Source organism: Pongo pygmaeus, chromosome 20, assembly GCF_028885625.2.
Source record: "Pongo pygmaeus isolate AG05252 chromosome 20, NHGRI_mPonPyg2-v2.0_pri, whole genome shotgun sequence".
In the NCBI taxonomy this organism is placed as follows: Eukaryota; Metazoa; Chordata; class Mammalia; order Primates; family Hominidae; genus Pongo; species Pongo pygmaeus.
Genome location: NC_072393.2, coordinates 4,400,948 through 4,420,791, shown reverse-complemented (window position 1 = coordinate 4,420,791; position 19,844 = coordinate 4,400,948). Strand labels below are relative to the sequence as shown.

The window sequence follows — 19,844 nt, the reverse complement described above, 5'->3', positions numbered from 1 at the left end:
ATAGGCATTTTGGCAGAGGGAACAGCTTAGGGAAAGGCATAGCAGTAGGGAAATCAGTTTCACTGGAGCAGAGGTGAGGAAAAGAGAATGGGTTCAGCTAAGCCCTGGGATTTTTCTTTTCCTTTCCTTTCCTCTCCTCTCCTCTCCTTTCCTTTCTTCTCCTTTCCTCTCCTTTCCTTTCCCTTCCTTTTCTTTTTCTTTGGGGGGCGGGGAAGGAGTCTCACTCTGTCACCCAGGCTGGAGCGCAGTGGTGCGATCTTGGCTCACTGCAACCTCCACCTCCCAGGTTCAAGTGATTCTCTTACCTCAGCCTCCCGAGTAGTTGGGATTACAGGCGTGCGCCACCACATACAGCTGATTTTTGTATTTTTAGTAGAGATAGGGTTTTGCTATGTTGGCCAGGCTGGTCTCGAACTCCTGACCTCAGGTGATCCACCTGCCTCGGCCTCCCAAGATGCTGGGATTACAGGCATGAGTCACCGTGCCTGGCCCATTAATTCATTTAATTTTTATTTAAAAATATTTTTTGGGCAGCCGGGCACGGTGGCTCATGCCTGTAATCCCAACACTTTGGGAGGCCGAGGCGGGTGGATCACGAGGTCAGGAGATCGAGACCATCCTGCCTAGCATAGTGAAACCCCGTCTCTACTAAAAATGCAAAAAATTAGCCGGGTGTGGTGGCGAGTGCCTGTAGTCCCAGCTACTCGGGAGGCTGAGGCAGAATGGTGTGAACCCGGGAGGCAGAGGTTGCAGTGAGCCAAGATCGCACCACTGTACTCCAGCCTGGGCGACAGAGCGCGACCCCGCCTCAAAAGAAAAAAAAAATTATATATATATATATATTTTTTTTTTCTTTTGAGGCAGGGTCACGGGACATAGATATAATTTTTTTTTTCTTTTGAGGCGGGATCGCGCTCTGTCGCCCAGGCTGGTCTCAAACTCCTGTGCTCAAGCCAATCCTCCTGCCTGGGTCTCCCTAAATGCTGGGATTACAGGGTGAGCCATGGCACCTGGCCTGAGGTATATATTTTTTAAAGGGAGAGGAGACCCAGGAAGGCCTCTTTGAGGAAGTGATGTTTGAGGAAAAATCTGGAAGGAGGTGAGGGGTGTGGGAAAGGGTGCTGGAGGCAAAAGCAACAACCCGCCCGAAGGCCCTGAGGCAGGGTGTGCGCGGGGTTAAGCAGGCACAGTTACGTGTGTCTTTGAGGGACTCCTCTGTCCTGGCGTGTTATGGGAACAGTGAAAAGGCCCATGTGACTGGAGCAGAGTGAGGAGCAGAAGGAGGGGAAGGTGGGGAGCGGACGAGGCAGGTTATGCAGGGCCTAGTGGGCTGTAGGAAGGGGACTTGGGCTTTGACCCCGGGTTCCCACCCCAGGGAAGGTGGGAGCCATGGAGGGTGCTGGGCAGAGAAGCGGTAGGTCCTGGCTGGGATGTTTATGATCACTTTTTAATTTTTTCTCCCCACACACTGGGCTGTGGCCGCCCTTTGGGAAGGGGAGGGGCACCCAGAGCTCTCCCAGCCACCCTTGGGAAGCACTGGCTGGTAGGAGAGGTTGGGGGACACCCCCCCTTCTGTTCCCCCACTGTTTGGCAAACACAGTGTCGGCTCCAAGGAGACAGACGGCCTGGGAATCATCAGATCCTGTGGCTGGACCCTCCCTCCTCCCAGCCCAGTGCCCAGAGCCACCCATGGGGTCTGCCCTCTCACCCCCAATAACACAGGGCTAGGAATCCTATCTCAGGGTCAGGTAGGAGGGGGACACAGCCCAGGGTGGGCATCACGGCCATTCCTCTGCCCACCCACCCACAGACAGCCCAGCACATAGGCTGGGCTCAGCACGAAGGTTCCGGGTCTGGGTTTGAATCCCGTCCTCACCACTTCCTGGAACAGGACACCTCCTCCAGGGAGCCTCCCTGGGTTGGCCCAAGCCCCCCAGGCTGGGTTTCCACTCCTAGGGTGCCCCCAGCTTGGCTGGTGCTCCATCTTGGTCTGCGTTTTGGCCCAAGTCCCTTCCGGAGAGTGACGGGCTCCCCTCCACACTGAGGACAGCCCCTGCTCCTTGCCGAGACCCCAAGACCCCGCTTCTGCCTGGGTAACGCGAAAGTAGCATTTGTTCAATGCACGACCTCATCTCACAGAGGCTCACGATCACACAGAGGCTCACAATCACTCTCTGTGTTGCTCCATTGAGCCAAACGTGTATTAAGCACCAAATGTATGCCAGGCACTGTTCTGTGGGCGGAAGAGGGTGCCCTGTGGGAACCTGCGGGGAAGGTGTTCCAGGCAGAGGGCACAGCCCGTGTAGAGGCCCTAAGGCAGGACAGTGCCAGGTGCGCTGGAGGCATAGCGAGGAGGCCTGTGTGGCTGGGATGAAGCAAGCGAAGGAGGAAGCTTGGGGAGATGAGAGCAGAGAAGAAGCTGGACGTTACGGGACGTGGTGCGGAGTACGAGAGAGAAAACTGAGGCACAAAGATGGTAACCGGCCAAGGCATCCTGGCGCAGCAGGGATTTGAACTACACCCACCTCGTGGATGGAACTGGAGGCAGGACGGCACACAGGCAGTCCCTCAGGGGCCCGGGAGGGGAGCCCAGCTGACCTGTGAGCCACTCAGCCTGATGCAAGCTGTGGGCAGGGAACAGGGGAAAGGTGCTGGGCCTGGGCCCACGCTGGGCTGGGCAGGTGGCCACGTGACCATCCAGGCCACCTCCCCTGGGCCCATTGGCCGCCTGCCCCTGCTGGCTGGGCCTGCGCCTGCCCCGGACCCTATAAGGCCAGGGAGCTGAGGGCAGAGCCAGCTGCCAGCCAGGCCGGTCCGTCCTCCAGGGGACCCCGCGCAGTGCAGGTAAGCGGGGCCGCGTCTGCTTCAGTGACACCAGGGTGAGGCCAGGCCTGCAGGTGGGTGTCGGGGGCTGCTCAGGCTTTTGGTGGGGAGTGGGTGTGGGATGGGAGGCTGGGGAACCCCCATTCACGCGCCTTCTCTGCCCCCTTCCAGCTTCTCACGTTCTCACTATGTCTGCTCCGGACGAAGGGAGACAGGATCCCCCCAAACCGAAGGGCAAGGTAAAGAGAGGAAATGGGGGGCAGATTCTTGCTGGGGCCTGGAGATGCCCCAGAGCCGGAGAAGGTGAACTCCACAGTCCTGGGGTCTCGAGTCTAGACAGGTGCTTCCTTGGTGGGCTGGCAGGGGCGGTCTGGGAACCATGATACCCCTTCCTTTCTGACCCAAGCTGGAAGCGGGGCACCCACGCAGACCTCGACACCTTCCCCAGCGAGTGACCTTGGGCCGGCCTCAGCTCCGCCCCTCTCTGAGCCTCAGTTTCCCCATCTGTGCAGTGGGGATCCTAGAAGGAAAAGGTCTTTGGAGATCGGGTAGACGATCTTTTCCTCTGTGCTTGGGAGGCAGGCTGAGTCTGCCCATTGTCCAGGTGTGGAAACTGAGGCTGAGTGGCTGAAACACTTTCCCGAGGTCACCCGGGAGCAAGGGGCCGGGTCGGCATTGGGCTGATCGATCGATGCTTCCTCCGACCCGTCCCTGCCGAGGCTTGGCCCGCTCATCCTGCACACCCCCCACCCCCATGCAGACCCTGGGCAGCTTCTTTGGGTCCCTGCCTGGCTTCAGCTCTGCCCGGAACCTGATGGCCAATGCGCATAGCTCGGCGAGAGCCCGGCCGGCCGCTGATCCCACAGGAGTGCCTGCTGCCGAGGCTGCTCAACCACAGGCTCAGGGTGAGTGGCCGGCCCAGCTGGGGGCGTCGGGGGACTCTACACATGGACCTGGGAGAAGGAGCTCCCCGGGCAGGGACTTCCAGCCATTTGGGGAGCCCTCCATATTTGTCTGTGTGCTCTCATCAGACACTAGGACATCTTGTGGCGGATGGGGAAACTGAGGCATAAATATGGGGGGTGAGTGGCCAAAGGTGGCTTTCAACCCAGCCTGTCTCCCTGCAATGCCCCCCACTCAGTCCCTCGGCCGTTCCCCCACCCTGCACCCCGTTTATGATGCACCATGGCCCAGGCTGGGTGCTCTGCCCATCTGAGCTCATCAGAGTGAGATCCAGACTCCCAGGGAGGAGCAACAGCTCCCCTGGGGTCACACAGCCCAGGGGCTCCCCAGCCTCCTGTGGCTCAGCTTGGGCGATCAGGGACGGTGACAGGGAACCCACGGTTGGGGCGGCTGCCTGAGCTGGGCCTCCCTCTGGGCCCAGAGCCCCAGGCAGCTGACTTCTGCTCCACATACCTTGGCCTGGCGATAGGCAGCAGGCAGCTGCAGCGGGGGCGGGGCGGGCAGGGCAAGGGGCTGCTCCCCCATCCCAGGCTATGTGAACCCCTGGACTCAGGGTGGGTGTCCAGCACCCAGCAGAGGAAGTTCCACGGAGCCCTGCCTCAGCGAACAGTGGCCCTAGGCTTGGGGGGAGCCCCCAGCGGGGTTGGGGGGTGACCAGGTCTGGCTGGTAGCCGTGGATGTCACCTCTTGCTGTCCCTGGCGGGGTAGCTGAAGTATTCCTGACCTTTCAGGCTGTGCCTGGCTATTGCGCAATGGGCAGCTGGGTAGATGGTTCTAACTGCATCCCTCGCCCTCCCTGACCGGCCCCCGTCCCCACAGTGGCTGCCCACCCAGAGCAGACGGCCCCATGGACGGAGAAGGAGCTGCAACCTTCGGAAAAGGTGAGAGGATGTGCAGGGCGCAGGGTCTGATGTGGCAGGAGCCCTGGGGGTGCCCCCTCCTGGGACATTTCAGTTCCTGCTATCTGGGGGGCTGCTGTGGGCCTGAAGGAAGGCAGACAGCCTGGGGATCCCAGGCGGAGCTTCCCCTCTGAGCCTCTATTTCCACATCTGTGAAATGGGTGCAGTGCTACCCCACTCTAATCACGTAAGTTTCCAGTCTACACAGGGCTGTGCCTGGCAAGATGAGACCAAAGCGACAGCAGCGTAAGCACTTTATTTCTTATACTTTTATTTTTTGAGATGCAGTTTCGCTGTTTCACCCAGGCTGGAATGCAGTGGCACGATCTCAGCTCACTGCAACCTCTGCCTCCCAGGTTCAAGCGATTCTCCTGCCTCAACCTCCTGAGTAGCTGGGACTACAAGTGCTCACCACCATGCCCAGCTAATTTTTGTGTTTTTAGTAGAGATGGGGTTTCACCATGTTGGTCAGGCTGGTCTCAAACTCCTGACCTCAGGTGATCCACCCACCTCAGCCTCCCAAAGTGCTGGGATTACAGGCATTAGCCACGGTGCCTGGCAAGAGGATCTGTTTTAATCAGCATTTTCCAGACGAGGATATTAGCTCAGAAGAGGGCATGTGGCTTGCCTAAGGCCACACAGCAAGTGTCGGGGGCAGGAGAGGGTAAAAAGCTGGGACTTGAACCTGGGTCTCTCCAACTACAGAGCCCAAGGTGCCCACCTGAGCCAAAGCTGTGGGGAGATGGGTTCTGATAATACAATTTCAGGGCTTCTCAACCTCAGTACTGTGGATATTTGGGGTTGGATCATTCTCTGGGGTGGGGCCATCCTGGGCACTGCAGGGTGCCGAGCACCATCCCTGGTCTCCACCCACTCCATGCCAGGAGCCTCCCCAAGTTGTGACAACTACAGATGTCTCCAGACATCACCCAGTGCCCCCTGGGGGCAGAATCACCCAGTTGAAAACTACTGAATTAAAATAGCACCTTGGCTGGGCACGGTGGTTCACGCCTATAATCCCAACACTTTGGGAGGCTGAGGCAGGCGGATCAATTGAGCTCAGGAGTTTGAGACCAGCCTGGCCAACATGGTGAAACCTCATCTCTACTAAAAATACAAAAATTAGCTGGGCATGGTGGTGCACGCCTGTAATCTCAGCTACTCAGGAGGCTGAGGCAGAAAAATTGCTTGAACCCAGGAGGCGGAGACTGCAGTGAGCCGAGATCTCGCCACTGCACTCCAGCCTGGGTGACAGAGTGAGACTCTGTCTCAAAAAACAAACAAAAACAGCACCTCACAGGTACACCTGAGTGTTAGAACTCCTAGGTCATCATCACCTTCATTCTTGTGTTTATTTATTTATTTATTTATTTTTGAGACAGAGTCTCGCTCTGTCACCCAGGCTGGAGTGCAATGGCACGATCTCGGCTCACTGCAACCTCCGCCTCCTGGGTTCAAGCGATTCTCCTGCCTCAGCCTGCAGAGTAGCTGGGATTACAGGTGCCTGCCACCATGCCTGGCTAATTTTTGTATTTTTAGTAGAGACAGAGTTTCACCATATTGGTCAGGCTGGTCTCGAACTCTTGACCCCAGGTGATCCACCTGCCTCGGCCTCCCAAAGTGCTGGGATTACAGGCATGAGTCACCGCGCCCGGCCTGTTTTTATTTTTTTAAAGATGGGGTCTCACCGTTGCCCAGGCTGCTCTTAAACTTGTGGGCTCAAGCAATCCTCCCGCCTTAGCCACCCATAGTGCTGGGATTACAGGCGTGAGCCACTGTGCCCAGCCTGAATATATTATTATTATTATTACTATTATTTGAGACGGAGTCTCGCTCTTTCACCCAAGCTGGAGTGCAGTGGCGCGATCTTGGATCACTGCAAGCTCCGCCTTCCCGGGTTCACGCCATTCTCCTGCCTCAGCCCCCCGAGTAGCTGGGATTACAGGCCCCCGCCACCACGCCCGGCTAATTTTTTGTATTTTTTAGTAGAAACAGGGTTTCACTGTGTTAGCCAGGATGGTATCGATCTCCTGACCTCATGATCTGCCCGCCTCGGCCTCCCCAAGTGCTGGGATTACAGGCATATATTATTATTTTTGAGACAGAATCTCATTCTGTTGCCCAGGCTGGAGTACAGTGGTATGATCATATCTCACGACTGCCTCAACCTCCTGGGCTCAAGCAATCCTCCCACCTCAGTCTCCCAAGTAGCTGGGACCACAGGTGTGCCCCCCGCCCAGCCAACTGTTAAAATTTTGTAGAGACTGGGTCTTGTTTGGTTGCCCAGGTTGATCTTAAACTCCTGGGCTCAAGTGATCCTCCCACTTTGGCCTCCCAGCACGCTAGGATTGCAGGCATCGGCCATCACACCCAGCCTGGATATAATGATTTTAATAAGCAATTTGGTCTCCCTGGTGTCACTAGACACCAGGCTCAACATTTGCCATGAATGGAGAATAAGCAAGAGGAACAGAAACGTAACTGTAGGACCTGCGCTGAGTCCAGGCCTGGGGACCTTGGCTGAGTCCGAGTCTGGGACGTGCTGTCATGGACGAAGCCTGCCTGCAGCCGGGAAAGGGGTGCGTGAGAATGGAAGAGGCTGGCGCTGCGAGCTCATGAGGACTTCATCCCGGAGAGCCAGGGTGCCACGCCACAGCCCGATGAGTGTCTGGCTGACTGGGGTCGGGGTGAGGAGGAAGCAGCTCGCTTTTTGAGGAGGTGGGGCCTCTGGGTGCCTGCAGTTCCTTGCCCCAAAGCACACTAAGGGGCTGGGCTGGCGGATATTGGGGTGGAGTACGCCTCTCAGTCCTTCTCTCGATCCACCTGTGTCCTTTCTCAGGAGATGGTGTCTGGGGCCAAAGACCTGGTGTGTTCCAAGATGTCCAGGGCCAAGGATGCCGCGTCCTCCGGGGTGGCCAGCATGGTGGACACGGCTAAGGGAGTGGTCCAGGGAGGCCTGGACACCACTCGGTCTGCACTCACGGGCACCAAGGAGGCGGTGTCCAGTGGGGTCACAGGAGCCATGGACATGGCTAAGGGGGCCGTCCAAGGGGGTCTGGAAACCTCAAAGGCTGTCCTCACCGGCACCAAGGACACAGTGTCCACTGGGCTCACGGGGGCAGTGAATGTGGCCAAAGGGACCGTACAGGCCGGTGTGGACACCGCCAAGACTGTGCTGACCGGCACCAAAGACACAGTGACTACTGGGGTCATGGGGGCAGTGAACTTGGCCAAAGGGACTGTCCAGACTGGCGTGGAAACCTCCAAGGCTGTGCTGACCGGCACCAAAGATGCTGTGTCCACTGGGCTTACAGGGGCAGTGAATGTGGCCAGAGGAACCATTCAGACCGGTGTGGACACCAGTAAGACTGTCCTAACAGGTACCAAGGACACTGTCTGCAGTGGGGTGACCGGTGCCATGAACGTGGCCAAAGGAACCATCCAGACCGGCATGGATACCACCAAGACTGTCCTAACCGGTACCAAGGATACTGTCTGCAGTGGGGTGACCGGTGCCATGAACTTGGCCAAAGGGGCTGTCCAGGGGGGCCTGGATACCACAAAGTCTGTGGTCATGGGTACGAAAGACACGGTGTCCACTGGGCTCACAGGGGCAGCGAATGTGGCCAAGGGGGCCGTGCAAACTGGGCTGAACACAACCCAAAATATCGCAACAGGTACAAAGGATACCGTCTGTAGTGGGATAACTGGTGCCATGAACTTGGCCAGAGGAACCATCCAGACAGGCATGGACACCACCAAGACTGTTCTAACAGGTACCAAGGACACTGTCTGCAGTGGGGTGACCGGTGCCATGAACGTGGCCAAAGGGGCCGTCCAGGGGGGCCTGGACACTACCAAGTCTGTGGTCATAGGTACGAAAGACACAGTGTCGACTGGGCTCACAGGGGCAGCGAATGTGGCCAAGGGGGCCGTCCAGACGGGTGTAGACACAGCCAAGACCGTGCTGACCGGCACTAAGGACACAGTGACTACTGGGCTCATGGGGGCAGTGAATGTTGCCAAAGGGACCGTCCAGACAGGCATGGACACCACCAAGACTGTGCTGACCGGTACCAAGGACACCGTCTGCAGTGGGGTGACTGGTGCCACAAACGTGGCCAAGGGGGCCGTCCAGGGGGGCCTGGACACTACGAAGTCTGTCCTGACTGGCACTAAAGACACCGTGTCCACTGGGCTCACAGGGGCTGTAAAGTTGGCCAAAGGGACTGTCCAGACCGGCGTGGACACCACCAAGACTGTCCTAACCGGTACCAAGGACACCGTCTGCAGTGGAGTCACCGGTGCCATGAACGTGGCCAAGGGGGCTGTGCAAACTGGGCTGAAAACGACCCAAAATATCGCGACAGGTACAAAGAACACCCTTGGCAGTGGGGTGACCAGTGCTGTGAACGTGGCCAAAGGGGCTGCCCAGACAGGTGTAGACACGGCCAAGACCGTGCTGACCGGCACTAAGGACACAGTCACTACTGGGCTCATGGGGGCAGTGAATGTTGCCAAAGGGACCGTCCAGACAGGCGTGGACACCACCAAGATTGTGCTGACCGGTACCAAGGACACCGTCTGCAGTGGGGTGACCGGTGCCATGAACGTGGCCAAAGGGGCCGTCCAGGGGGGCCTGGACACTACGAAGTCTGTCCTGACTGGCACTAAAGACACCGTGTCCACTGGGCTCACAGGGGCTGTGAACTTGGCCAAAGGGACTGTCCAGACCGGCGTGGATACTACCAAGACTGTGCTGACCGGTACCAAGGACACCGTCTGCAGTGGGGTGACTGGTGCTGCAAATGTGGCCAAAGGGGCCGTCCAGGGGGGCCTGGACACTACAAAGTCTGTCTTAACTGGCACTAAAGACACCGTGTACACTGGGCTCACAGGGGCTGTGAAGTTGGCCAAAGGGACTGTCCAGACCGGCATGGACACCACCAAGACTGTCCTAACTGGCACCAAGGACACCGTCTGCAGTGGAGTGACTGGTGCCGTGAACGTGGCCAAAGGGGCCGTCAAGGGGGGCCTGGACACTACCAAGTCTGTGGTCATGGGTACGAAAGACACAGTGTCCACCGGGCTCACGGGGGCAGCGAATGTGGCCAAGGGGGCCGTCCAGACGGGTGTAGACACAGCCAAGACTGTGCTGACTGGCACTAAGGACACAGTGACTACTGGGCTCCTGGGGGCAGTGAATGTTGCCAAAGGGACCATCCAGACAGGCATGGACACCACCAAGACTGTGCTGACCGGCACCAAGGACACCGTCTGCAGTGGGGTAACCGGTGCCACAAACGTGGCCAAGGGGGCCGTCCAGGGGAGCCTGGACACTACGAAGTCTGTCCTGACTGGCACTAAAGACACCGTGTCCACTGGGCTCACAGGGGCTGTGAAGATGGCCAAAGGGACTGTCCAGACTGGCGTGGACACCACCAAGACTGTCCTAACCGGTACCAAGGACACCGTCTGCAGTGGGGTGACCAGTGCTGCAAATGTGGCCAAAGGGGCCGTCCAGGGGGGCCTGGACACTACAAAGTCTGTCTTAACTGGCACTAAAGACACCGTGTCCACTGGGCTCACAGGGGCTGTGAAGTTGGCCAAAGGGACTGTCCAGACCGGCATGGACACCACCAAGACTGTCCTAACCGGTACCAAGGACACCGTCTGCAGTGGAGTCACTGGTGCCGTGAACGTGGCCAAAGGGACCATCCAGACAGGTGTGGACACAGCCAAGACGGTGCTGAGTGGCACTAAGGATGCAGTGACTACTGGAGTCATGGGGTCAGTGAACGTGGCCAAAGGAACCGTGCAGACTGGAGTGGACACCTCCAAGGCTGTGCTTATGGGTACCAAGGACACTGTCTGCAGTGGGGTTACCGGTGCCATGAGCATGGCCAAAGGCGCCGTCCAGGGGGGCCTGGACACCACCAAGACAGTGCTGACCGGAACCCAAGACGCAGTGTCCGCTGGGCTCATGGGGTCGGGGAACGTGGCGACAGGGGCCATCCACACTGGCCTCAGCACCTTCCAGAATTGGTTACCTAGTACCCAGGCCACCTCCTGGGGTGGACTCACCAGTTCCAGGACCACAGACAATGGTGGGGAGCAGACTGCCCTGAGCCCCCGAGAGGCCCCGTTCTCTGGCGTCTCCAGGCCCCCAGATGTGTTCAGTGTAGGCCCAGAGCCTGCCTGGGAAGCCGCAGCCACTACCAAGGGCCTTGCAACTGACGTGGCGACGTTCACCCAAGGGGCCGCCCCACGCAGGGAGGACACGGGGCCCTTGGCCACCACACATGGCCCCGAAGAAGCCCCACGTTTGGCATTGCTGCGGAATGAGTTGGAGGGGCTGGGGGACATCTTCCACCCCATGAATGCAGAGGAGCAAGGTGAGGGGATGCCTGGGTTCATGGGTCCCTGAGGCAGGCACAGCTGCTAGCGGACCCTTGACTTTTTTTTGAGACAGTCTCGCTCTGTAACCCAGGCTGGAGTGCAGTGGCATGATCTCGGCTCACTGCAAGCTCCGCCTCCTGAGTTCACGCCATCCTCCTGCCTCAGCCTCCCGAACAGCTGGGACTACAGGCGCCCGCCACCCCACCACGCCTGGCTAATTTTTTGTATTTTTAGTAGAGACAGGGTTTCACCGTGTTAGCCAGGATGGTCTCGATCCCTTGACCTCGTGATCCGCCCTCCTCAGCTTCCCAAGTACTGAGATTGCAGGCGTGAGCCACCGTGCCCAGCTGGGCCCTTGACTTTTTTTTAAAAAAAAAGTATGTATTTGGTTTGTTTCAGATGGGGGTCTCTCTATGTTGCCCAGGCTGGTCTCAAGCTCCTGGGCTCAAACGATCCTCCTGCCTCAGCCTCCCAAAGTGTTGGGATTACACGTGAGAGCACCCGGCCCTTTTTCATTTTTTTAGACAAGGTCTTGCTCTGTCACCCACATTGTAGTGCAGTGGTGCGTTCACAGCTCACTACAGCCTCAATCTCTTGGGCTCAAGTGATCCTCCTGTTCCAGCCTCTCAAATAGCTAGGACCACCATGCCCAGCTATGTATTTTTTTGTATTTTTTTTGTGTCTCTCTATGTTGCCCAGGCTGGTCTCAAACTCCTGGGTTCAAGTGATCTTCCAGCCTCAGCCTCCCAAAGTGCTGGGATTACAGGCATAAGCCACCACATCCAGCTTCATTTGACTTTTATTTTTACTTATTTATTTTTGAGGCAGAGTCTCGCTCGTCACCCAGGCTGGAGTGCAGTGGCAGTGTCAGCACACTGCAACCTCCGCACTTCCTGGGTTCAAGCGATTCTCCTGCTCAGCCTCCCGAGTAGCTGCGATTATAGGCGCCTGCCACCACACTCGGCTAATTATTATTATTATTTTGTATTTTTAGTAGAGATAAGGTTTCACCATGTTGGCCAGGCTGGTCTCAAACTCCTGATCCCAGGTGATCCACCCGCCTTGGCCTCCCAATGTGCTGTGATTATGGGCGTGAGCCACTGCGCCTGGCCTCACTTAACTTACCCAGGCTGGAGTGCAGTGGCGCCATCTCGGCTCACTGCAAGCTCCACCTCCCGGGTTCACGCCATTCTCCTGCCTCAGCCTCCCGAGTAGCTGGGACTAAAGGCGCCCGCCACCATGCGCGGCTAATTTTTTGTATTTTTAGTAGAGACGGGGTTTCAGTGTGTTAGCCAGGATGGTCTCGATCTCCTGACCTCGTGATCCGCCCACCTCGGCCTCCCAAAGTGCTGGGATTACAGGCGTGAGCCACCGCGCCCGGCCCTCACTTAACTTTTATAAAGCCCAAGCCCTGACGCCCTGAGGGGCTTCCGGGACTGAGCAGTGCACCTTCCTTTCCAGCTCAGCTGGCTGCCTCCCAGCCCGGGCCAAAGGTGCTGTCGGCGGAACAGGGGAGCTATTTTGTTCGTTTAGGTGACCTGGGTCCCAGCTTCCGCCAGCGGGCATTTGAACACGCGGTGAGCCACCTGCAGCATGGCCAGTTCCAAGCCAGGGACACTCTGGCCCAGCTCCACGACTGCTTCAGGCTGGTAAGAGCTTCCCCCTGCTGCTGCCCCATCCCCAGGGCACTTCTTAGAACCCCTGCCCAGGACTCACCCAGCTGTAGATACTGACTGAGCGCCTGGGAGATGATGCCGTCAGTGTCACCGATGGTCATGGGTCTGTACTCATGGGGCTTGCCTCCCAGCAAGGGGGATGGAACTCGATCAGATCCTTAAAGACAGCGGGTAGGCTGGGCGCGGTGGCTCACACCTGTAACCCCAGCGATTTGGGAGGCCAAGGCGGGTGGATCACTTGAGGTCAGGAGTTCGAGACCAGCCTGACCAACACAGAGAAACCCCGTCTCTACTAAAAATACAAAAATTGGCCGGGAGTGGTGGCAGGCACCTGTAATCCCACCTACTTGGGAGGCTGAGGCAGGAGAATCACTTGAACCCGGGAGGCAGAGGTTGCAGTGAGCCAAGATTGTGCCACTGCACTCCAGCCTGGGCGACAGAGCAAGACTCTGTCTCAAAAAAATAGACGGTGGGGACACAAAGACAGCAAAACCATCTGTGTGCAGAGGAGGATGTGGGCTGGGTAGGAAGGCCGTCCCTCTGGGACCTGTGCTGACCGATGGGGAGACAGCTGTGCAAAGCCCCCGAAAGCAGGGACAGGACAGCAAGCTACCGGGGAGCAAGCTGGGTGTGTTCGGGGAGCGGAAAGGCGGTGCTGTGGCTGGGGAAAGTGAAGCTGGGGATGGGATCCAGGGAGCCCACAGGGCCTGGGGTTGCAACGCACGCAGGAAAGGACCCAATGTAACATGACTCGGATGCATCCAGGGGTCACGCACCCTGGCCAGAGTTGTCCACCCCTCCCACTGGCCCCGCTCTTTTCCTCTGGCCTAGGTTCTCCCCTTTGGACGTTGGGGCCGGATCATTCTCTGGGATGGGGTCATCCTGGTCCCTGCAGGGAGCTGAGCAGCGTCCCTGGCCTCCAGTCTCCCCCTCCCCAGTCCTGAAGGCCAACGTTTTCTTTAGAAGCTGTTGTGCGTCCCGGGAGGCAGAATCTCACAGGACTGCTCTATGGTTTTGTGTTTTTGAGACAGTGAGACAGGGTCTTGCTCTGCCACCCAGGCTGGACTACAGTGGCTTGATCATGACCCACTGCCGCTTCAACCTACTGGGGTCAAGAGATCCTCCCACCTCAGCCTCCCAAGCAGCTGGACAACTGGCATGCACCACCACGCCCAGCTAATATTTGTTGTTGTTGTTATATTTTTAGTAGAGATTAGATTTTGCTATGTTGCCCAGGCTGGTCTTAAACTCCTGGGTTCAAGTGATCCTCCTGCCTCAGCCTCTGGGTGCGCACTACCAAACCTGGTTAAATTTTTTATCGAGATGGGGCCTCCCTATGTAACCCAGGCTGGTCTTGCGCTTCTGGGCTCCAGCGATTCTCTTGCCTTGGCTTCCCAAAGTGCTGGGATGACAGGCGTGAGCCACCGTGCCCAGCAGTCACAGGTTTTACATGTTGGTGGACAGCAGTCCTACCCCGGCGGGCTGTGAGAACCTCGAGATGCCGCCCTCGGTCAGGATTCCTGGCATGCAGCCCAGGCCACTGTGTTTTCAATCAACATCCGGGGTCTGTGACAAGCCTCAGTTTGAGGGTCTAACCCAGGGTTCTCAGTGCAGATGACCTGCCCCCAGGGGACACTAGTCCATGTCTGGGGACATTTGTGGTTGTCACAACCGGGGGAAGCCCCCGGTGGGGAGAGAGTGGAGGCCAGGGACGCTGCTCAGCACCCTGCAGTGCCCAGGGTGGCCCCACCCCAGAGAACCATCCGGCTCCAGCGTCCACAGTGCCGAGGGCAAGTCTGTCCTAGGGACCCTCGGGACCCCTCACGTCACTGTGGCCACCCCCAGGTGCACAGCCGCTGCCGTGCCTCTGGCACGCGGTACAATGGCGCAGTTGGAAGGCGTTCCTGTAAACGCCACGGAGAAATGAAGGAACGGGCCCACCCTCGCGGCGCGCTGCAAGCAGCTGATCACAAAGCATTTTCCCACCTTTGAATCCTCACAGCAAAGCAGCCTGGGCGAGAACTCGGCCCAGACGCTTTTCAGAAGGGGAGGAGGCCACAGGCAGAGAAGAGCTTTGCTCAGGGCCACACGCGAAGGATGCTGGGCTGGGAAATGGGATGTGGTGTGTGACTCATCATGCCTCACTTGTTCCTTTCAGTGCTACTGAAGGCCTTGAATATCCAGGCCTGCCCTCGAGTTGGGGAGGGGGGGCGCCATCGTTGGGGAAGACAATTCACAGATGAATATATAGGGCGTTGCATTGGATGATGCTTGGAAAATGGAACATGTACCAGGATAAGGAAGTGGCTGTGCTGGGGCTGGTCACCCTGAAGAGGGGACACTTGAAGTCAGGTCTAAAGGACAGAGAGGGAGTGCGTCAGAATGGGCAGGAGTGTGATCTGAGTAGAGGGCACGGCCCGTGCAAAGGCCCTGGGGCAGGACTGTCCCGGCGTGTTGGAGGAACAGGAAGGAGGCCTGGGAGGCTGGAGCCAAGTCAGGAGGGGACGGGGCAGGTTGGGCCGGACCTGGGCTTCGACCCCAAGGGAGTTGGGAGCCCTGGAGGGCTCTGGGCAGAGCGGCCTGATCCAAAGTGGGTTTCATTTAAAAGGATCGCTCTGATGGGGAGTTCAGGCCACTGGGCGGGGGCGGGGGCGAGGGCCAGAGGCGGAGACAGTGGGACGTAAACCCAGGCAAGTGCTGCTGGGCCTCAGGAGTCACGCTGTGGTGGTGAGAAGTAGCTGGGCTCTGGGTGTTTCGAAGTCAGAGCTGCCCGGGTCTGATGTGGGAGGTGAGAGAAGACCCCAAGAGACCCCTGAGGCTTGTAACCTGAGCAGACAAGGAGAGCAGGGGGGAGCTGAGGGGAGGCTGCACGGGTTGCAGAGCGGATATTAGGAGTCTGGGCTTGGACAGGGTGAGGGGAGATGCCTGGTGGGCACTGAGGGGATGCGTCTGCATACGCAGCTGGCTTCAGGTCTGCAGCACTGGCATGGCGAGGGCTGGGAGGGCGACAGCAGTCTGGAATCAATATTTTGACAGCGTGCCGCATCCCCACCAGCCATTGAGATGATGAGGAAGACAGGGCCCTGTGGACTGGGTGGCAGGGCATGGGTGCCACGTGCTGGGGACACAGCAACAACGAGGACAGAGTCCTGAGCGTTCCCCCACCAGGGGCGGATAAACACCAAGTCAATGAACACCAAAGCCGCGCGCTGTGCCCCCGAGGAGAGGGGCAGATGTGACGGGAGGGACTGGGGCTGCCACACCACGGGCCGGGAAGGTCTCACCAAGGGTCACCTGGAGCTGAGGCTGAACGCGGGCCTTGTGAAGGGCCCAGGAAGCAGGCTGTGGGCTGTGGGCAGTGTGTGCAAAGGCCCTGGGGTAGGAGCCTGCTGGAGTGGCCGGAGGGCAGAACGGAGCCAGTGTGGCCTCAGTGGAGACAGCAGTGGGGTGCCATGGGAGATGAGGCCAGAGGTGTCCCAGGGCCAGCCCACCAAGGCCATGGTGAGGAGCTGGGTTTTATCTTAAGGGCACTGGGCAGCCACAGGTTTAGGGGTGAGGAGTGACATGACCCCACAGACACTGTTATGTGCACCCCCTGATGACCTCATGGGGAAGTTGGAACTATTGCCTCTTTCTGCAAGACAACACGCCCACTGTGATACAACTGACTTGGAACTCGTGGCCTTTCTCCCAGGACTGTGAATGTGCCCAGGTCCCTGGGGGAAGGGGAGGTGGGGGTTGTGAAAGGTCATTTGCCAAGAAGCCATCATTTCCCCACTGTACTCTCTCTCCAGATTGAAAAGGCACAGCAGGCTACTGAAGGGCAGCCGTGTCTGGACCAGGGCTCAGGTGCCAGTGTGGAGGACGCTGCTGTCCAGGAGGTGGGTCTGGCACAGGGCTAGGATCCCCCAACCCTGCCCATGGGTCTCCACTCACCTTGCGCCTTCCTCCCACAGGAGCGGGATGCCGGGGTTCTGTCCAGGGTCTGCGGCCTTCTCCGGCAGCTGCACACGGCCTACAGTGGCCTGGCCTCCAGCCTCCAGGGCCTGCCCGCCGAGCTCCAGCAGCCGGTGGGGCGGGCGCGGCACAGCCTCTGTGCGCTCTATGGCATCGTGGCCTCGGCCGGCTCTGTGGAGGAGCTGCCTGCAGATCGGCTGGTGCAGAGCCGCGAGGGTGTGCACCAGGCGTGGCAGGGGTTAGAGCAGCTGCTGGAGGGCCTACAGCACAACCCCCCGCTCAGCTGGCTGGTAGGGCCCTTCACCTTGCCCCCTGGCGGGCAGCAGCTGTAGGAGCCTGCAGGCCCAGCGTGGAGTCGCCCTGCTCTGCCCAGGGAGGAGCTGCCTCAGAACCTTCTCCCCGCCCCCAACCCTGGATCGGTTCCCTAAAGCCCTAGACCTTTGGGGCTGCAGCTGGCTGAGCACCGAGAGGCTGCGGAGGCAGTGACCTTCTGAACTGAGCCACCCCACGCCCTGCTCCGGGCCTGCCTGCACCTCCCACCTCCTCCCCAGCGCTGCCTGCCCCTCTCGGAGCCTGGGGTCACTCAGACCGCCAGCCAAGAGCCTTCCCTTGAAGTCCCCAAGCGAGCACTGCAATTAGGAAAGAGAAAAAGCAGCGTACCCAGCCTGGAAGGGCATCCGTTTGCCCGGCTAGCAACCCTTTTATATCTAGCAGGGCTCTTCCAGTCCTGCAGCATGGGCCCCCAGCTATCAGCGGTGCAGGCAATGCTGTGGCATCCCAGGCTCCGGGCAGCTCCGTCCTCATGCTGAAAGTGGGTCTCTGGCCTTAGCACACCTTGAGGGTCTTAAGAACCACATTCCCTCATAGTAGAAGGTACTAGAAAATGTGACACTGTCATCATCATCCCAAGGCAGGCTGCTACTGCCTTTGCTGACCCTCGGGGTGGCCTCACGGTGGGGACAAAGCTGCCAGGAGCCACAGCAGCCACAGCTGGGGCTTTGCACCAGCCTGGCTTGAGACTGCGTAGTTTGCAGGGGGTGGGGGGGTGCAAAAACAAGCAAACAGGCTGCTTCTGCCTCCAGCCGCCCACCACAGGCCTGTCCCGGGCACCTGGGGCTCTGAGGCCCCTGGGGAGGCTGGGCCCAGCGGCTGCCCCTGGAGAACACAGACAAAGGACCTCCCCGCAGGGGAACTGTGCCCTATGGAGGGATCAGACAGGGCTGGGAACAGCCACAGAGGCTGCGTGCCTGTGAAACAGCCCCTCCTCTGCCGCACACTCCCCCTGGGTCCTCAGGCCCACCCAAGTGCCGGGCTGCAGAGGAACCGGGGCTGGGGAGGCTGCAGGCATCAGAGACACTGGCGGCAGCGGACCCACCCGCCAGGCAAGGCCGCCTGACCCCGTGCTCTCAGGCTGGCCCAGGTCGTGGAGGCTGGCAGGCTCAGGTCGGGTGTGAGAAGTGCCGTGGCTGCACTCAGTCCAGCGGGGAGGAGCCGTTCAGCCCGGCCTCCCCAGGAAGCCATATCCCCACTCGCCCGGTAAGAGAACCTTGCTGTCCCCTTTCCATGCTCTCCTAGGACACGAGCCCAGCAACCCCAGACCCAGGGGGAGGAAGGGTGGAGGGGCTGCTGGCCCCCGGGGGTCACCGTGCGCACCAGGGGCCGTGAGGGGCCGGGGCATTCAGCTCAGCTCTGAAACAGGGAAGCTGGCCCGGCAGGGACAGCCTCAGGTGACAGGCCGTGAGAGGGGACGGGTCCGGAGCCTTCCCGAGCCTTCTCCTCTGCCCGACACCCATGGCCATCGGAGGCTAGGATGCCAGACACAGCCATTTGCAGAAATCAGGCACAGTGACTGCAGCTCACGTCCAGCCAACCAAGCATGCGGCTGCAGCTCAGGAAGTCCCTTCCCGCCACACCACAGCCTAATTCTTACTGGGACGGAGGCAACTCGGCTACGCTGGGCAGGAAGACAAACACGAGACGCCACTGTGGAATGAGCAACTTCGGAGCACGGGGTGACTTGCTAGGGACCGTGCCCACGTGACAGTCCCTTATGCAGAGGAGGAAAGAGAAGCCCCGAGTGGGAGGGCAACCTGTCCAAAGTCACACGGTGCATGGGTGACAGAGCTGGGGTGAGTCGAGGCTGGCCCCTGAGGCCCATGTTCCTTGAACGCTGGAGACTACTGTCAGCTAGCAGTGGCCCTCAGGGAAGGCCTGGTCTCCACCCTCCCAGCCTAGCCTCGGGGGCCCTCGCCCTCCCCACATCTGACCTGCTCACCTGCCTGGACCCTGGGCTGCCAGATGCGGAAAGCATCAAACCCCCCAGCCTCGTGGGTGAGGGGCGGGGCGCAGGCAGCACAGCTTAGATGCCCTGGTTTGTTCCTCTTGTCTCTTCCTGCCCAGCTCTCCCGCCACCGGCCTTTCAGGGTTGGGCTGGGCCCAGAGTGCCTTTTAGTCGCTTCTTACGGTGGCCCGATGGCTCAACCCAGTCCCAAACAGGCCCAGTGATGCTGCCGACTGCTCCCCAGCTCAGGCCCCCACTGCATGAGCACTGCTAGAAAACCAAGCCAATAAAAGTGATTTCTTTTTTCATTAAAAAACCCTTTATAGTCATTTCATGTTGGTTGGAAATCACAGAAATTAGGCAGAAAAAAAAAACCCAAGGGAACAAATACAAACAGCACAGCGTTCCCCACAGTTCTCCGCTCTGCTCTCCCGTGAGCTGGGGAAGGAGAGGGGCAGCCTGAGCTCGGGCCGGGGGCTGGGCCTGGCTGCCCACGGCTCAGCTCTCCTCGTCCAGGGCCTCCGAGTCCCCCCGTGCCCTCTCGCGCTCCTGCCGGTCGCTCCCGGGCCTGTCCAGGTCGGGACCCTCCCGTAGGCTGCTGGTGGGAACAGCAAAGGCGGTGTGAGGATGCCCTCCCGCCCCTGCCCTGCCTGTAGGGCGGTTGGGTGGGACGGGCACCGAGGAGTGTACCCCCGTTGTGGCACCTGAGGCTCGAGTGCCGCCCTCCTATCTGCCTGTCTTCTGCCACTAGAGACCACAACCATCTCCAGGGTCCCCAGGCTGGCACCAGCCAGGCCTAGCACAAGGCAGCTGCTGGGTAAGCAAGTGGCTCCACTGAGCCTTGTA

At 59.2% G+C, this 19,844-nt stretch overlaps 2 protein-coding genes across 6 annotated transcripts in view; one reads left to right on the top strand and one right to left on the bottom strand.

Annotated features, from left to right (window-relative positions):
- Positions 1–2,782: 2,782 nt before the first annotated feature.
- Positions 2,783–19,307, top strand: PLIN4 (perilipin 4). Of its 2 annotated transcripts, none has more exons than XM_054466110.2 (8): positions 2,783–2,897; positions 2,995–3,062; positions 3,584–3,728; positions 4,606–4,667; positions 7,525–11,080; positions 12,546–12,733; positions 16,555–16,641; positions 16,717–19,307. In XM_054466110.2, exons 2-8 carry the CDS (start codon positions 3,012–3,014, stop codon positions 17,047–17,049), a joined length of 4,422 nt encoding a protein of 1,473 aa, XP_054322085.2. In that variant the 5' UTR covers positions 2,783–2,897; positions 2,995–3,011; the 3' UTR covers positions 17,050–19,307. The 2 variants fall into 2 exon arrangements, with proteins under 2 accessions (XP_054322085.2, XP_054322086.2); XM_054466111.2 differs by having other exon boundaries at positions 2,783–2,844; positions 16,717–19,280.
- The window catches only part of HDGFL2 (HDGF like 2), a 30,360-nt gene continuing 29,810 nt past the window's right edge, over positions 19,295–19,844 (bottom strand). For 2 of the 4 annotated variants that reach the window (XM_054466112.2, XM_054466115.2), the window contains exon 16: positions 19,295–19,596. In XM_054466112.2, coding sequence (XP_054322087.1) covers positions 19,497–19,596 — 100 coding nt within the window. In that variant the 3' untranslated portion in view covers positions 19,295–19,496. The remainder of the gene's footprint in view (positions 19,597–19,844) is intronic. The other 2 variants (XM_054466114.2, XM_063657380.1) reach the window with 1 other exon arrangement.

What these genes read in the sequence shown, in the direction of transcription:
- PLIN4 (XM_054466110.2), top strand. Translation starts at nt 3,012, where the DNA reads ATGTCTGCTCCGGACGAAGGGAGACAGGATCCCCCCAAACCGAAGGGC. An exon ending in CCCCCAAACCGAAGGGCAAG is followed by an intron (nt 3,063 to 3,583) that starts GTAAAGAGAGGA and finishes ACCCCCATGCAG; the next exon opens with ACCCTGGGCAGCTTCTTTGG. An exon ending in AGCTGCAACCTTCGGAAAAG is followed by an intron (nt 4,668 to 7,524) that starts GTGAGAGGATGT and finishes GTCCTTTCTCAG; the next exon opens with GAGATGGTGTCTGGGGCCAA.